The sequence below is a fragment of the Cervus elaphus genome, chromosome 24 (assembly GCF_910594005.1).
Source record: "Cervus elaphus chromosome 24, mCerEla1.1, whole genome shotgun sequence".
NCBI lineage: Eukaryota > Metazoa > Chordata > Mammalia > Artiodactyla > Cervidae > Cervus > Cervus elaphus.
In genome coordinates, this window is record NC_057838.1 from 45450148 (window position 1) to 45464858 (window position 14711).

The following is a 14711-nucleotide window of genomic DNA, read 5'->3' on the forward strand; positions in this document are numbered from 1 at the left end:
GCACTTTGAAACACTGTTTCTCAGGATTTTTAGAGCCTTTTATACATTTGTTTCTGCTGTTGTGTTAATATGCTAATTTTTTGGAGGTTGTATTTTTTCTTTCCCTCTCTTTCTTGCTGCTGGCAGAGCAGCAGTGTGGAGTTATGGAGTGAAGCCTCCTTTGGGCATCTGTCCTTACTACAAAGAGTTTTACATTTCTTTGCTCCTTAAAAAAAGTGCTGCTTTTCTGCTGAACCTAGGATAAAAAGAATGAAGCAGTTATCTTTGAGCATCTTAATTCTTTTGACTTAGTGAAATCCATTCAGGAACCTCTCTTATTCAGAGCTTCTCATTTTTCCCTTGAACCTCCTTTCCAGTTCAGCTCAGTACTGTCCTACAGTGAAATTCACAAAACAGAACCTCCCACTTCTCCTCTCGCCCCAGTTTATTTCACTGCCCAGGACCCACTTTTGTGGGCTAGGAGTCCATTCAGGATTTCTGCCTAACTGAAAGGCACAGGCTCTGGAGTCTGGCACACACAATCCTGGACTGGAATGCGGCTCTGCCTGTAACCACTTAGCTTCCCTGAGCCTTTACTTGCTCGTGTATAAAATGGGCTTCTGCTAGTTTGTTTCCTTGTAGAGTGGTTGTGAGAATTAATTGACAAAGTACTTTTCTAGTAACTAATACAGTTTCTGCAGCTTCGTGGCACTTAACAATTGCCAGCTAGTATTTGGTGTAGTCTTAAAATAGAAGACTTTGCCGAGGTACTCAAAGAAGAATTAAATCTAAATAGCAACCGGCTATGATCCAGTATCTGGAGAGTCTGAAAGGGCAGCTTTCAGTTCTTTCCTGGTAGGACAGATTATTTTATTTTTGTAACAGTTGCTGCCCCCCTTACTGTGGGCCTTAGAGAAGATGTACTATCAGAGATGCATTGTAAGTGAGGCATGAATAGCCTCAGGCCCCTAGTCTGATCCTCATCTAATAGTTTATTGTAAAGAAGAATTCAAGTATTACTTCTCTTGATCACTGTATGGCCAGGCCACTCAAGATGGCTGATCGCTTGCTTTCTGTCCATCCACTGTTCGACCAGTGCCTGCTTCACCTACACCCTACTCACTCGACTGACCTTCCTGTGAACTTGCCCCGTGTCCCAGCTATTGATTGTTCTTATCAAAGGGGTAGTAAGGAGCATGCCCCTCTCTGGTTTCCGTGGTAACTAAAGAGCCCACCTGTTGTCCATTCCCCTTTAACTGATAATCTCCTCCTCCCCCCAGAAGCAATCCTCCGCACACACAATGGGGTGTTGGTGCTCCAGGACCCTGCTTCAGGCACATAACGTTCCTCATCTTATTGTTTACATGATCACCTACTGTTTTTATTCTAATGAGTCCTCTCTGTCTTCTTGTCACCCTGTTCTCCTGATTTGTTTTGCTACATTAAATAATCATAGCTAACCTCTTTTTGGTGCTTATGATACACTGGACATTGTTCTAATTGATTTGTATTTAGTCCCTACGGCCACCTATAAGGATGGGCCTGTTCATTTTCTCCCTTGTAAATGAGGAACCTCATTTCAGCTGCCATTTCTCTCATCCATAGAGGTGGCTTTCCTCTGTACCCCTGTTAGAGTTTAGGGACTCAGCCACAGGGGACTCGTTAATTGGTTAATTAACTTCCTTACAGTGTGCAGAATGGGAATAACATGAATGGCACGTGGCCAGTTCTGGACAGAAAGGATGCTATATTTTCAAAGGTTACCCACACAAAGGCCCCACACTTTAGCTTGAACACACAGTAAATATAACAGTCTTGGTACTCACTTTCCTGCTCTTTCTTCCGACATCATTCTTTCCTTTCCATAGGCTTAGGCTTCAAATCATGATGCTGCTCTTCTTTATCTGTTTCTTTAGCATGTTTTCTTTGTGAAGCAGGAGTTGACCTGCTGGCATTATCACATAAAGGGCTAAATAGAAAAGTGCTATTACTATTATTGTTATGATTATATTATTTATAAACAGGATTCCACTTAATCTCTTTTCCAGGGCAGTCAGTTTTAAGCAAGCAGACCTTTTTCTTTATGGTACTCATACTGAGACACATCAAGTTATATCTGTCTTTTCATTTGCACCAACATGTTTATTTGAAGCCTAGTATTTGCTAGGTAACGTGACTAAGGTAGATTTATGGGTCCTAATTTGCATACAGAATAACATTGGCAAAAACAAAAATATAGTAAACAATACCAACTCTTGGCCTGCCATAACCCACTGAGCATCTGCCGTCCTTGCCTGTAATGAGAGGGAAATATATTTTCTCTCGAGTTTACAGCTAATTCCTTGTTTGTATTCTACTCTTATCAATGCTTGTGAGAGCTCAAAATGAGGTTTAAGAGCCTCTTCCTGCCTAATAGCAGGCGTTCGTGTTAGAGGTGGTAGTTCTGTGTCACAGAGAAAGCAAGCCTTTGCTCTCCCACCCCAGTTTCACACCTCAATGGAAGAAACCTCGCTACATTTAAGTAAGCGAGCAAACCGTTCATTGTCTAGGCAAGTTAATAGACTTGAGGTTATGCATTTGGGTTAAAGCCTAGGTTTAATGACTTCCTCTCAGTGTTTTTGAGTAAATTGATTTTCATTCCACAAATAATAAATTTTTTGTTTGTTTTAAGTTATAGATTAGGTTAAATCTTTCTTTGATCACCATGTTCCTGGTCTGCCCCCCTCAGATTCACTGGCATTTCACGTTTGGTGAACTTCTTCTGGCCCTTTTCTTACATACCTACTTACTCACATGTTTATCCTTGAAAGATACAAAATACTTCTTTGTGTGTGCACACGTGTGTCTGAAATATATATGTAATTCTACTTTGCCATTTTCTTCCAACGTGTGTTGGAAAACAGTGTTAGGCCTCCATACTTATGAGGCTAGACTGGTCAATGAGCAAGTTATTCTCGAGATCTCGGTGGTCAGCACATCAAAGGTTTATTTCTTGTTCATGCAAATGTGTGACTCTGAGGCAAGGGTCCTCCATGTAGTAACTCAGTGATCCATGCTCTTTCAACCCTCAGACTCCGCTGTCTCCACATGTGGCTGCCAAGTCTTGTAGCCACCAGAAAAGGGCACTGAAGGGTTGCCCGTGGTGCTGCAGAGTTTTGGCACAGTAGCTATAAGAGAGCTGAGAATGGAGGGAGCACATGGATATGGTGGTAGTGTGTTGCCACAGGAGTATTCAGTGCTTCATATAGCTTGAATATATTGTGGTTTAATCAACTAGTCTCCTATTGGATGAGCATTTAGATCACTTTCAACTAAACTCTTTATTATGTACACCGCTACACAGAAGAGCCTTGTATGTATCTCAGGTACACATGTGAGTATTCCGCTAGTTTAAACACTCAAGAAGTAGACTTCCCAGTTCAGAGATTGTGGGTGTTTTGGTTATTGCCATCAGTGCTGTCAGCATTGTTTTTGGAGTTGGTCTCTCTGGTGTTTGATCACCAATGACATTATCAGACCTTCATTGTTTTCCCCTATCAAATGGCGTCTTTGTTACTTTTGGCAAAATGGCTTCTCATTTTTGTTGTAAATTCTATTTTCCTGGTTAGTAGTTAGTTTTCGGCTTTTTCTCACTCTCTGTTGTGCTGCCTTCCTGAGTGAAGCAGGACCATGGATGGTCAGGCTGAAGAAAGACAGGGCGTGTGGAGAGCCGGTGGGCAGATGTGGCTCGTGTGTTCTCTCTTTGAGGATGGGGACACCTAGCTCAGTGACATTTCTTTCTATACCCCCTTTATTGTTTTTTTTTCCTCCCATGGTGTTATTTCAGTTGTCTCTACACCTCTAATTTTAAAACCACGGGGAAGGGTGCTTTCTTTGTCGTGTCATTTTTTTTTTTCTTCTGTCTGTCTAATTATGTGCTTTGAGTTTTCTCATGAATTTTTGCCTGCTTAGTCATTGTCTTTTTATCTCTTGGTTCTCTTTGTCCTTTCCCTCATTTTTCATTCTTTTTCTTCTGCCTCTGCTCCCTTATTCCCATAGGCCCTTAAATCTTTATGTGGTGTTTTTCTTTTAAGTTGTATTTTCCCTTTCCCCTCCAAGCTTAGAAATGCTTGCTTTGTCAAAGAAATGTGGAGGGGAAGGGAGTAACAGAAATCCGGAAGGAAACCAAACCCAGGTGCCCACCTACTCCAGCTGTTTTGAGAATATGATGCTGTCCCTGATGTGGTCACGTTGCCAAAATCTGTATGAAAGAAGGAAAGAACACTGAAGTTAGTCCCTTTCACAGTAGGGTCTCTGGGCACATTGCTTCCTATCTTTAGATCTCAAGTTTTTGAATACAAAATGAGGAGGCTGACTCTAGTGGCTTCTCTAGTGGCTCAACAGGAAGGAATCCACCTGCCAATGCAGGAGACACAGGTTCGATCCCTCGGTTGGAAAGATCCGCTGGAGAAAGAAATGGCAACCCAGTCTAGCGTTCTTGCCTTTTAAATTTCATGGAAAAAGGAAACTATTGGGCTGCAGTCCACGGGATTGCAGAGAGTTGGACACGACTGAGTGTGCGCACAGACACAGTTGCAAAGAGCACAGGAAGTGATTTAAAGGCCAGCAGGCAAATGTGAAGGCAAGCAGGCAGAAACAACTAAAAGGCACGGGGTCACATGATCTTTAAACTCTCTTCTGTTACATTCCAGAGTTCATAGATTCCCTGGGAGATTCTTGACTTCTTCAGTTGATAGTATAGGGTTTTAACAGGTCATTCCTGTTAGGAGACAGAATAAACTACTTACACCATTTTAGAGTCTTCGGTCAGCATCCACTCATACCTTCTCTTCCCTTACTCCCAAAATCTGGAGCAGCTACATTTTTCCTTACAGGCACTGTGCCAGCATTTCATGAGGATCTTATTTCTGGTAGATTTTTGGCTTTTTGAAGACAGGAATATGATCCTGCTCATACCAGTCTCAGTCTTTATTACCAAGAGGCTTCTGGGAATGTGGGGCCAGAATATAGTCACAGGGCATCAATAGTATTATATAGTCAGTCAGTGCCGTTGATCGGAGGAGCTTTGCTGTGTTATAGTCATCTGTGTTATAGTCAGATTGGGGCAGTGGTCAACCCTGCGGCCTGGGTTTCCTAACTGGTAAGACGGTTTTTATTAGGAAAAATTAGGTGCTATAGATGGGCTAAATTCTGCAGCAACAGCAGATAGCTAAATGTCAATGGCTAAAAGTCCACAAAGGTATATTTTTCACTGCACATTGATTGTGATCCCCCTGGGGATGGTCAGTCCTTTCTCTAACCCCTAGCTCATAGATCAGCTACCATCTTGAATACTGACAATCTCCAGGTCATGAGAGAGAGCCTGGATGGGTAGAAGGGTTGACAATCAGATGCTGGACCCAATGTGTCATGTACCGTATGTTCTCATGCCTTATTACCTGAAACTAGTTGCATGGCCTCACCTGACTTCGGCTAAGGCAAGGAAGTGCCTGGTAGAAGGACAGTTTGGAATATTTGACTTAATAATAATACTTGACTTTTCATGATTTTTTGGCCATTAGATAATATGAATACTTATAATGCCTAACCCATAGAACATGCTCAGTCAGTAATAGGTAGAACCATTATTATTATTATTGTTATTATTTAGCAGTTGATTACATTTCCAGCATTCTTTACAACATCCTTCTACTTAGAAAGTGTTTCTCTTCTTTTTTCTTCTCATGAAAATGCTAAAGTAGACTTAACTTGTTTGTCTCTAGACATATCACAGATTCTTAATGAAGTTGAGTTAATGAAGTTTTAGAGCAAGACAGGGGCACTAGTTTAGAGCTGACAGATACAGGTCGTCATTCTGTAAGATGATCACTTTGTGAAGTGATGGCTTGAATATCAGCAGTGGCTTCAGAACTATGTTCACTGTGTTCGTTTTCAATTTAAGAGCCAAGCAGCTTTTCATTTTGAGTCAATGCAGAAACAGTCAATATGTATTATGTGTCTATGAAGCTGGTCTCTGGATCAATTGCAATTAGTTTGCAGCAGATTGCATTAACATATCTAAAATTAATACAGCGAATGTTCTGATGAAAAGAAATTGACCACAACCACACTATGGCTGTTTTTAGTCTCAAACGTTCTTTTCAAACAGTATTTTTTTTCTTCTTTTGTTAATGGCTTTAAATTGGTATGTCAACTTAGACTTAATGTATTGACCCTTCCCTAATTTGCCTTTTAAAAGTGGTCCCAGAATATGGGACATTACTAATATTCAGTTGTTTCTTTCTTTAGGGGACTTTTACTAAATGCCTTAAGCTTGAATTTTGTTTTTTTTTGTCATGTTACATGAGGTGCTGTTAAGACTGCTAAGTCAACAAGTACATTAATTTTTGAATTGTGTTTTTCAAATTACTAATGTTTCATCAAGATTTAAAAATTCAGAAGTAAGATTAACAAATTATATGTAATTAACAAATTATATACAGTAAATGTGAGCATTATGTCTAGTAGTTTATTTTCATCTTAGCATTTTCTGTTTCTAAAGAAGAAGTGCAGGCAACTTCAGTTTTAATAACATCATTACCAATATTTATAAGGTTGGAACAAAGAGACAGCTTGAGGCTTGATCATGTTGAAATGTGAATTTTTTACAAGTGTGTATAAATTATGTTATGCTTATTTTAGATCTGAAGGAGTTTTACTTTTTTTAGAGCAAGTCAGTTTCTGGAAATGAAAATTATCTGTATCAGGGCACAAAAAGACAAAAGGCAGAATTTATTCATTTGGCTATCTTACTGGTAGTTTTTCAGTTTCTTCTGTATGCCAAGCACCATCACATGCTTCATACAGATGCAAAGAAGTTGAAGACACACTCTGCCGTTGAGTAGAACCCAGCCTTGCTGTAAGGTTCTGGAGCCTTTTTGGAATGCCTCCCGTCCAGAAGAGCTTCATGAGTGTATTGTAGCTTGGAGATGCCAGAACAACATGCCGTTTTAAGGACACATTAGAGGTCTTGAAAGCTAATGGCTCCACGTGGTAAAGCCCTGTGGACCTCAGTTTATGGTCTGTGTGATATTGCTCAGTCACTCACCGAGGCCCTTGCCTGAAGTTTCTAGGAAGTGGGTCAGGTGATCTTCCACGACCAGTCTTGTGATCCAGTTGTGTGATTGATTTTTTGGTTGGTTTGTGTATTAATGGCATTGTTATCTTACCTCCTGTTAACAGTGGTTCCTTTGTATCATAGCCCATGGATATAAATGAAACTAAGTATGTTTATTTTTTCTTTTCTTTTAAAAACAAGGCTTATGAATTTAATGGGCTTCCCTGATAGCTCAGTTGGTAAAGAATCCGCCTGCAATGCAGGAGACCCTGGTTCAATTCCTGGATTGGGAAGATCCACTGGAGAAGGGATAGGCTACCCATGCCAGTGTTCTTGGGTTTCCCTTGTGGCTCAGCTGGTAAAGAATCTGCCTGCAATGTGGGAGACCTGGGTTCTTTCCCTGGTTTAGGAAGATCCCTTGGAGAAGGGAAAGGCTACCCACTCCAGTATTCTGGCCTGGAAAATTCCAAGGACTGTACAGCCCATAGGGTTGCAAAGAGTCAGACACGACTGAGTGACTTCAACTTTCACTTCAGTTTCATGAATTTAATAGATAATGTTATTGATCTTATTGGATAGAATGAGAAGAGTTTTTTCATGTCATGCTATCCTTTGATCATTTCTTTCAGTACAAATGAAAGCTTACTGATCAATGCGTAGTGGAAGACCACTTTCACATGATTCTTAAGCAGTTACTTTAATATACAAATTGCAGTTTTTAGGAATTAGTAACTTAATTAATGGTGACTATTTCAGGTTACTATACTCAACTTTGGTGAGTTGGAGATAATCTCATTAAACACGTAATGGAATCCATTAAAAACCACAATAAAGAAATGGATTAGTCTGTGGCCCATTGACCTCAAAGAGTTAAAACAAATTTCCTGAGTTACCTTAATGTTTAATGATGTATATACAGTTATTTAAATAATGCTGTGAACTTTGTTTGGAGTGGAGACAGGGGAAAGCATATGCTGTACAACAGAGTCCTTAACAGTTTTAAAAGTAATTTTTTATTGAAATCCTTACAGACTCACAGGGAGCTGCCAACTAGTGCAGCAGTCCCATGTCCTCATCACCCAGGGTCCCCTGGTGTTGACATTGTACATCGTTTAACTCCAATATCAAAATTAGGAAATTGGCCTTGACTGAGCTACGACTGAAGCCCCCCTATTAACTAAATTTAGACCTTATTCATTTGGGTGTATGTGCAGTTGTCCTTAACAGTTTTGATTAGAAAAACAATTAAGCATGGAGAATTCATTATATATATATATATATTTTTTTTTTTTGGCCTCTAAGATTTCTGTTGCTAATTGATGTTTGAGGTACCTATAAGACTGGCCCTACCTGTTGACTGTTACTTTTCTTTCTGTTTTAAGTCGTCTTATCTCTCTTCCCCAATTTCTCTAGGTGGTTCAATTAACCTCCAGAAGATGGCTGAACCTGCAGGAATACCAGAGTAAGAAATTAATGTCTGACAACGGAGTGAAAGTTCAAAGATTCTTTGTTGCAGACACTGCCAGTGAAGCTCTCGAGGCTGCTAAGAGACTAAGTAAGCTAATTCATAATGGGTGAAATATGCTTGGCCAAATTAGTGAATTCACAGGTAGTGGTTTCCCACTAGTTAAATTTCTCAGTTGCAGGTTATAGTAACAGTGACAGGTACAGTGGAGAACTTTGAGCTGTAAGGGCAAAATGCCCAATTAAGAAAGCTTTATTCTTCTACATGAGACGGAAGCGTATGTGGTACCACTCTATAGTAATTTTTCCATGTTTCTCAGCCACCATTTCACCTAGTTCTCTTATTTGTGGTTTAGTGGCTGTGAGAAAATTGGTTGAAGGGTATAAAGTGTCAAAGAGAAGCCTGTTGCAGGATGAGTCAGGAAAGACAGTTGGCATCCTTCTTTAAGCCTCTGAGAACAAGGAGAAAGTTCCCTCTTAGTGACTGGAGGAGAGAAAGGGAAGAATGTGCATTTTGAAATCCTGCTGACTTTGGTTCAATGTTTTGCCCTTTGATTTATCAGCTCTATAACTTTGCGTAAAACTTTTTCTTTTCTGTGCCTCATTTTGTTTGTCTGTAGATGAAGGCTAATATGTTTACCTCCCAAAGCTATTTAGAGCCTTTAAGGGAGGCTTTAAGGGAGACTGCATGGAGCTTCCCTGGTGTCTGAGTGGTAAACAATCCACCTGCCAGTGCAGGAGACACAGGAGAAGTGGGTTTGGTTCCTGGATTGGGAAGATGCCCTGGAGTAGGAAATGTCAGTTCATTCCAGTATTCTTGCCTAGGAGATCCCATGGACAGAGGAGCCTGGCAGGCTATATAGTCTGTGGGGTTGCACAAAAGTCAGACACGACTTAACCAGCTAAACAACAACAATAAGGGAGACGGCACACTAGTACATGGTAGAAAATCTAGTTTGTTTCCCTAGTTATGGATTGAGAAATGAGGACTCAGACTTTGCTGTTTTTCAGTGAACATTCCTTTAGTGCCATGTAGACTCTCTTGTTGTCGGTTTGGATAAGCACCATCCATTAGAAATGTGAGCCACACAAATATTGTTAAATTTTCTGAGTCACCTTAGTAAAGGTAAAAATAAATAGGTGAAACAAATTTTAATAATATATTTTGTTTACTCCAGTATATCCAAAATACTATCATTTCAAAATGTAATTAATATAAAACAGTTTTCAAGGGGTTATTTTATATTCTTTTCTTGTGCTTAGGTCAGTTCAGTTCAGTCGCTCAGCCATGTCCAACTCTTTGCGACCCCAAGAACCGTAGCACGCCAGGCCTCCCTGTCCATCACCAACTCCCAGAGTCCCCCCAAATCCATGTCCACTGAGTCGGTGATGCCATCCAACCATCTCATCCTCATCCCCTTCTCCTCCTGCCCTCAGTCTTTCCCAGCATCAGGGTCTTTTCCAGTAAGTCAGCTCTTCACATCAAGTGGCCAAAGTATTGGAGTTTCAGCTTCAACATCAGTCCTTCCAATGAACACCCAGGACTGATCTCCTTTAGGATGGACTGGTTGGATCTCCTTGCAGTCCAAGGGACCTTCAAGAGTCTTCTCCAACACCACAGTTCAAAAGCATCAGTTCTTTGGCACTCAGCCTTCTTTATAGTCCAACTCTCACATCCATACCTGACCACTGGAAAAACCATAGCCTTGACTAGACGGACCTTTGTTGACAAAGTAATGTCTCTGCTTTTTAATATGCTGTCTAAGTTGGTCATAACTTTCCTTCCAAGGAGTAAGCGTCTTTTAATTTCATGGCTGCAGTCACCATCTGCAGTGATTTTGGAGCCCCCCAAAATAAAGTTAGTCACTATTTCCACTGTTTCCCCATCTATTTGCCATGAAGTGATGGGACCGGATGCCATGATTTTCTGAATGTTGAGCTTTAAGCCAGCTTTTTCATTCTCCTCTTTCAATTTCATCAAGAGGCTCTTTAGTTCTTCTTCACTTTCTGCCATAAGGGTGGTGTCATCTGCATATCTGAGGTTATTGGTATTTCTCCCGGCAATCTTGATTCCAGCTTGTGCTTCCTCCAGCCCAGCGTTTCTCATGATGTACTCTGCATATAAGTTAAATAAGTAGGGTGACAATATACAGCCTTGACGTACTCCTTTTCCTATCTGGAACCAGTCTGTTGTTCCATGTCCAGTTCTAACTGTTGCTTCCTGACCTGCATACAGGTTTCTCAAGAGGCAGGTCAGGTGGTCTGGTATTCCTATCTCTTTCAAAATTTTCCACAGTTAATTGTGATCCACACAGTCAAAGGCTTTGGCATAGTCAATGAAGCAGAAATAAATGTTGCTAATGCTCACAAATCTGGTTCATATATTACCTCTCCAGGACATCTCATTTCACACTGACCACATTTCAGGTGCCTGAATGACACATGTTGTGGCTACCCTGTTGGATAGTACAAACCTGGACACTAGGAGTATGTGTCTGTGCATTCTTTGCTTGCAACCTTGGAGAGCAGTTGTTTCCCATTAAAGAATAAAGAATAGAGCATCTGCTCACTGGCATTGCCCAGGCAGCTGTAGCAGAGTTTGAGAGTACAAAACAGAGGCAGGCTCTGTATTTCAGTTTTTTAATTTTCTTTGCTCTTTTAAGAGTAAGCAGTGAGGTACTTCAGCTAGTACTTGTTGTTTCACCTCCCTTTCAGAGTTCCCCCAGGTGCTTAAATGCAGCCCCTTTATTATGTCAATTGAAATATATGTGTATTCTTTCTTTCAACAAATATTTATTGTCACCCACATGTTTTAGGCACAGTGGATGCAGCTGTGGAGGATGAGTGAGCCCCGGAAGTTACATTCTAGAAAGGAATGAATTTGTACTTTTCAGATGCTAAATGTAGAAACTGAGAGCAGTTTATATTTTAAGAAGCGAAAATTGGTTTTATTTTCAAGAACTATTAAAATTGGTTTTTATGGTGGAAAAAACATTAGACCTACACCTGGATGAGAGTGCCCCAGTGAACTGTGGTAATAGCCTCAGTAAAGTTAGTATTGCAACATCTTTACATGAAAGGGTCATTTTTGTTTTATACTCCTGTGGTTTGGGGATTGGGTAATGAGAGCAAGATATGTAAAGTTCAGGTTGGTCTTTGCTCTTCATTTCCCCCATTATTTCCTCAAATGTGCTGACTCCCCATACTCCAGGTCGAAGAATCTTTCTTAAGGGAATTCGGGAAGCCAGCTGATTACCTCCCACCCCTTTAAGTGGAGCATAGCTAAGAGGACTTATCTTTCAGATTTTCATAGAGATGTGGAGTTAACTAATTGGCTTCTTAGCCATGGATTTGTTTTATAAGCATTTATTTAGCCACCACTTTGTGGTTGGGGCTTGTATACTGTGTCAGACAGGATTTTTGCTCTGGAGGAATTAACAAGGTGATTTCACATGCTAGGGGAGGGAAAGAAATGAACAGTGAAGCAAGCTTAAATAAAAGAAAACTAAAATTCAAAAATGAATATCACCTTTTAAAAAAGGCATTGTGGTACTTGAAGAGTGGTTTTTAAAGAAAATGAAACTGAATTGAGAATGATGTGGCTGTATGTGTGCCTCGGCCAGTGCATACCCATGATAATCCTTAGATGAGGTGGCGGCAGGAAGGCCTCCCTGTGATCTGCGTAGAGCTAAAAGGGAATTTAGAGAACTAACAGAGCATCTCATTTGCTGCACGAATGAGTAATCCTCCTCTTACTCAGTGAGTAGTTTTGGTGGAAGGAAGAGCTCTGATTTTTGTTGTTTAATAGATGCTTTTGATCAGAACAGTAATTTATAGTATTGGAGGAAGAGGTGGAACCAAGTCTAGTTGATAAAAATGAAAGCAGTTAATAGTGAATGTGAAAGGAAGTATGCACATCACTGAGATAGTTTGGAGAGAGTAAAACAAGAAGAATCTGGCAAAGTTCCATAGTGTTTATGTTCGTATCAGTGTAAATTGATAAGGATCAACAGCACAATTGAGAGATTCACCAAATAAATTTGAAGTTAAAGCTGGATCACACATATATGTTCCCGATTGTTCTGAAAATGGGACCTCTGCCTTATAATTATAGTATTTTAATGGGGAAAAATTATGTAGAAGAATAATGTGTGTAACATGCAATAAGCACTCTATAAGATATTACTGTTGCCATCATAGGTGACAGCAGAGTCATGTAATTCTAAATGGTTCACTACTGTCATGAGGTAAGGTCGCAGACAAATCAGAGACCTATGATAATGAGTATTTTGTTGATTGTATGTTCAGAGAGTTCATATTATAGTTTGCAAAGTTTGTAAGCGACTGAAATGTATTAGCTTACCTTTCTGCTTTATTGATATTTGAGTATGTTTTGAAATAAAAGACATTTTGTAAAATATTATTTTTACAAAATATTAATATTTTGAAGACAAATATTGATGTTAGCCATGTCTGTGATTTCCATTGTCATCTCTGTGTGGATCAGCTCACAAATCTCTTTGTGTTTAAACTCACACTGCTGGTTTTCTGTTTGCCATCCACTAGTGGTGGTCTCCTTTCCTGGCCCACATGGAGCTTGTCGTCTCTTGATGCTCTGAACACTTTCTCCCACTTAGCTCTTCCTACTTACCCTGCTGAGATACCCCTGTGTCATCTTTAATGCTTCTCATGTCTGTCATATTCATGCATTTGCCAAAGCCTGCTATTTTTAGCACAGCATTGTTATTTTGCTAAAGCAATTAAACAGGTAAGAAAAGGTTAAAAACAGCTAATGATTGACAAAGATGGGATTTCTACCCAGGCAGATTAGATTTAATTTCCTCCTCAAACATTTTTACTCTTTGCTAACTTGATGATGTTGTTCTTGAGGAGATTTTAATAGATAGGTCAGCATTTTTAAGATAGGAAATGCATATTAATAAAATTAGAAGATTGAATTAAAACTAGATGTGGCAGGTTCTCAGACAATTTATAGAAGCTCTGTAATCTTCAGATATTTTGTTAATGATGCATTTTGTTGTATCTATTTTGGAAGGAACTTTTTGCTGTATAGTGATGGAAATCTTGTTAATTTGAACATTTGTTTCAAATGGGTAATACAAACCTTTTGTTTCTGAAACAATTAATGATGATAAGATATTGAGTGAGACCTTCATTTTCTTGCACAGAAAATGGACTTGTGTCTGATTAAGAGAGTAAATTTGGTTTAGGGAATTAAATTTTTAATATATGGATAATATTCCATTCTGCAGCATTTTTTATGAGCTACCTTTTGTAATCATGCTTTCAGAAAGGACTTGTTTCCCTTGTGTGTAATTTTCTCAGGAGACTTATTAATTATACAAATTTCTCCTGTATGGATTGCATTTAATGTATACAGTCAGCAAATAATTACAGAATACCCACAGTGTGCATGACTAACTTCTGTGTTGTCTTTCAGTTCACTTTAAAAATGAGGACATTTATTTCTCACATAACTTTCAACTCTAAAGGCCTGTCTTAAAGGAGATGTTTATAAATGAATAGATGAAACTTACTTCTGACCACCACTTGTTAGTTTTTGGAATCTCCACAGTTGTTGCTTTTTTAAAAAATACTTTTGTTTATTTATTTGTTTTGCTTTTGGCTAAAAGTTTTTTTGTTTTGCTTTTGTTGCTGGGTCTTCGTTGCTGCGCAGGCTTTTTCTCTAGTTGCGGCAAGTGGGGGCTTCTCTCCAGGTGCTGTGCGTGGGCTTCTCATGGTGGTGGCTTCTCTTGTTGCGGAGTGCAGGCTGCAGGGCACGTGGGCTTCAGCAGCTGCAGCTCACAGGCTTCAGGGCGTGGGCTCCGGAGTTGTGGTGTGTGGGCTTGGTTGCCCTGCAGCGTGTGGGATCTTCCCAGATCAGGGACAGAACCCACGTCTCCTACACTGGCAGGAGACCTGTGAGCCACCAAAGAAGCTCTTCCCCCTTTTATATAATCACAGCCTAAAGCTTGGCGAGTTACTTACACCGTTAAGGGACTGTATTTTATATAAAAAGGGAACTGCTGTCCCTTGACTATAGATTGACATGTACTGTTTATGCTGTAGGCAATTAAATACATCGTAAGCCTCCTTGTTGCTTTGTCATATCCGATTATATGGTGAGGATCTTGCACAAAGATCTTAAACA

General features: G+C 39.9%; 1 protein-coding gene across 1 annotated transcript in view; it reads left to right on the forward strand.

Moving 5' to 3' along the window:
• Nucleotides 1–14711, forward strand: part of SUCLG2 (succinate-CoA ligase GDP-forming subunit beta) — a 271918-nt gene that overhangs the window by 58920 nt on the left and 198287 nt on the right. Inside the window, exon 2 of the mRNA XM_043886797.1 lies at nucleotides 8489–8630. Coding sequence (XP_043742732.1) covers nucleotides 8489–8630 — 142 coding nt within the window. The remainder of the gene's footprint in view (nucleotides 1–8488; nucleotides 8631–14711) is intronic.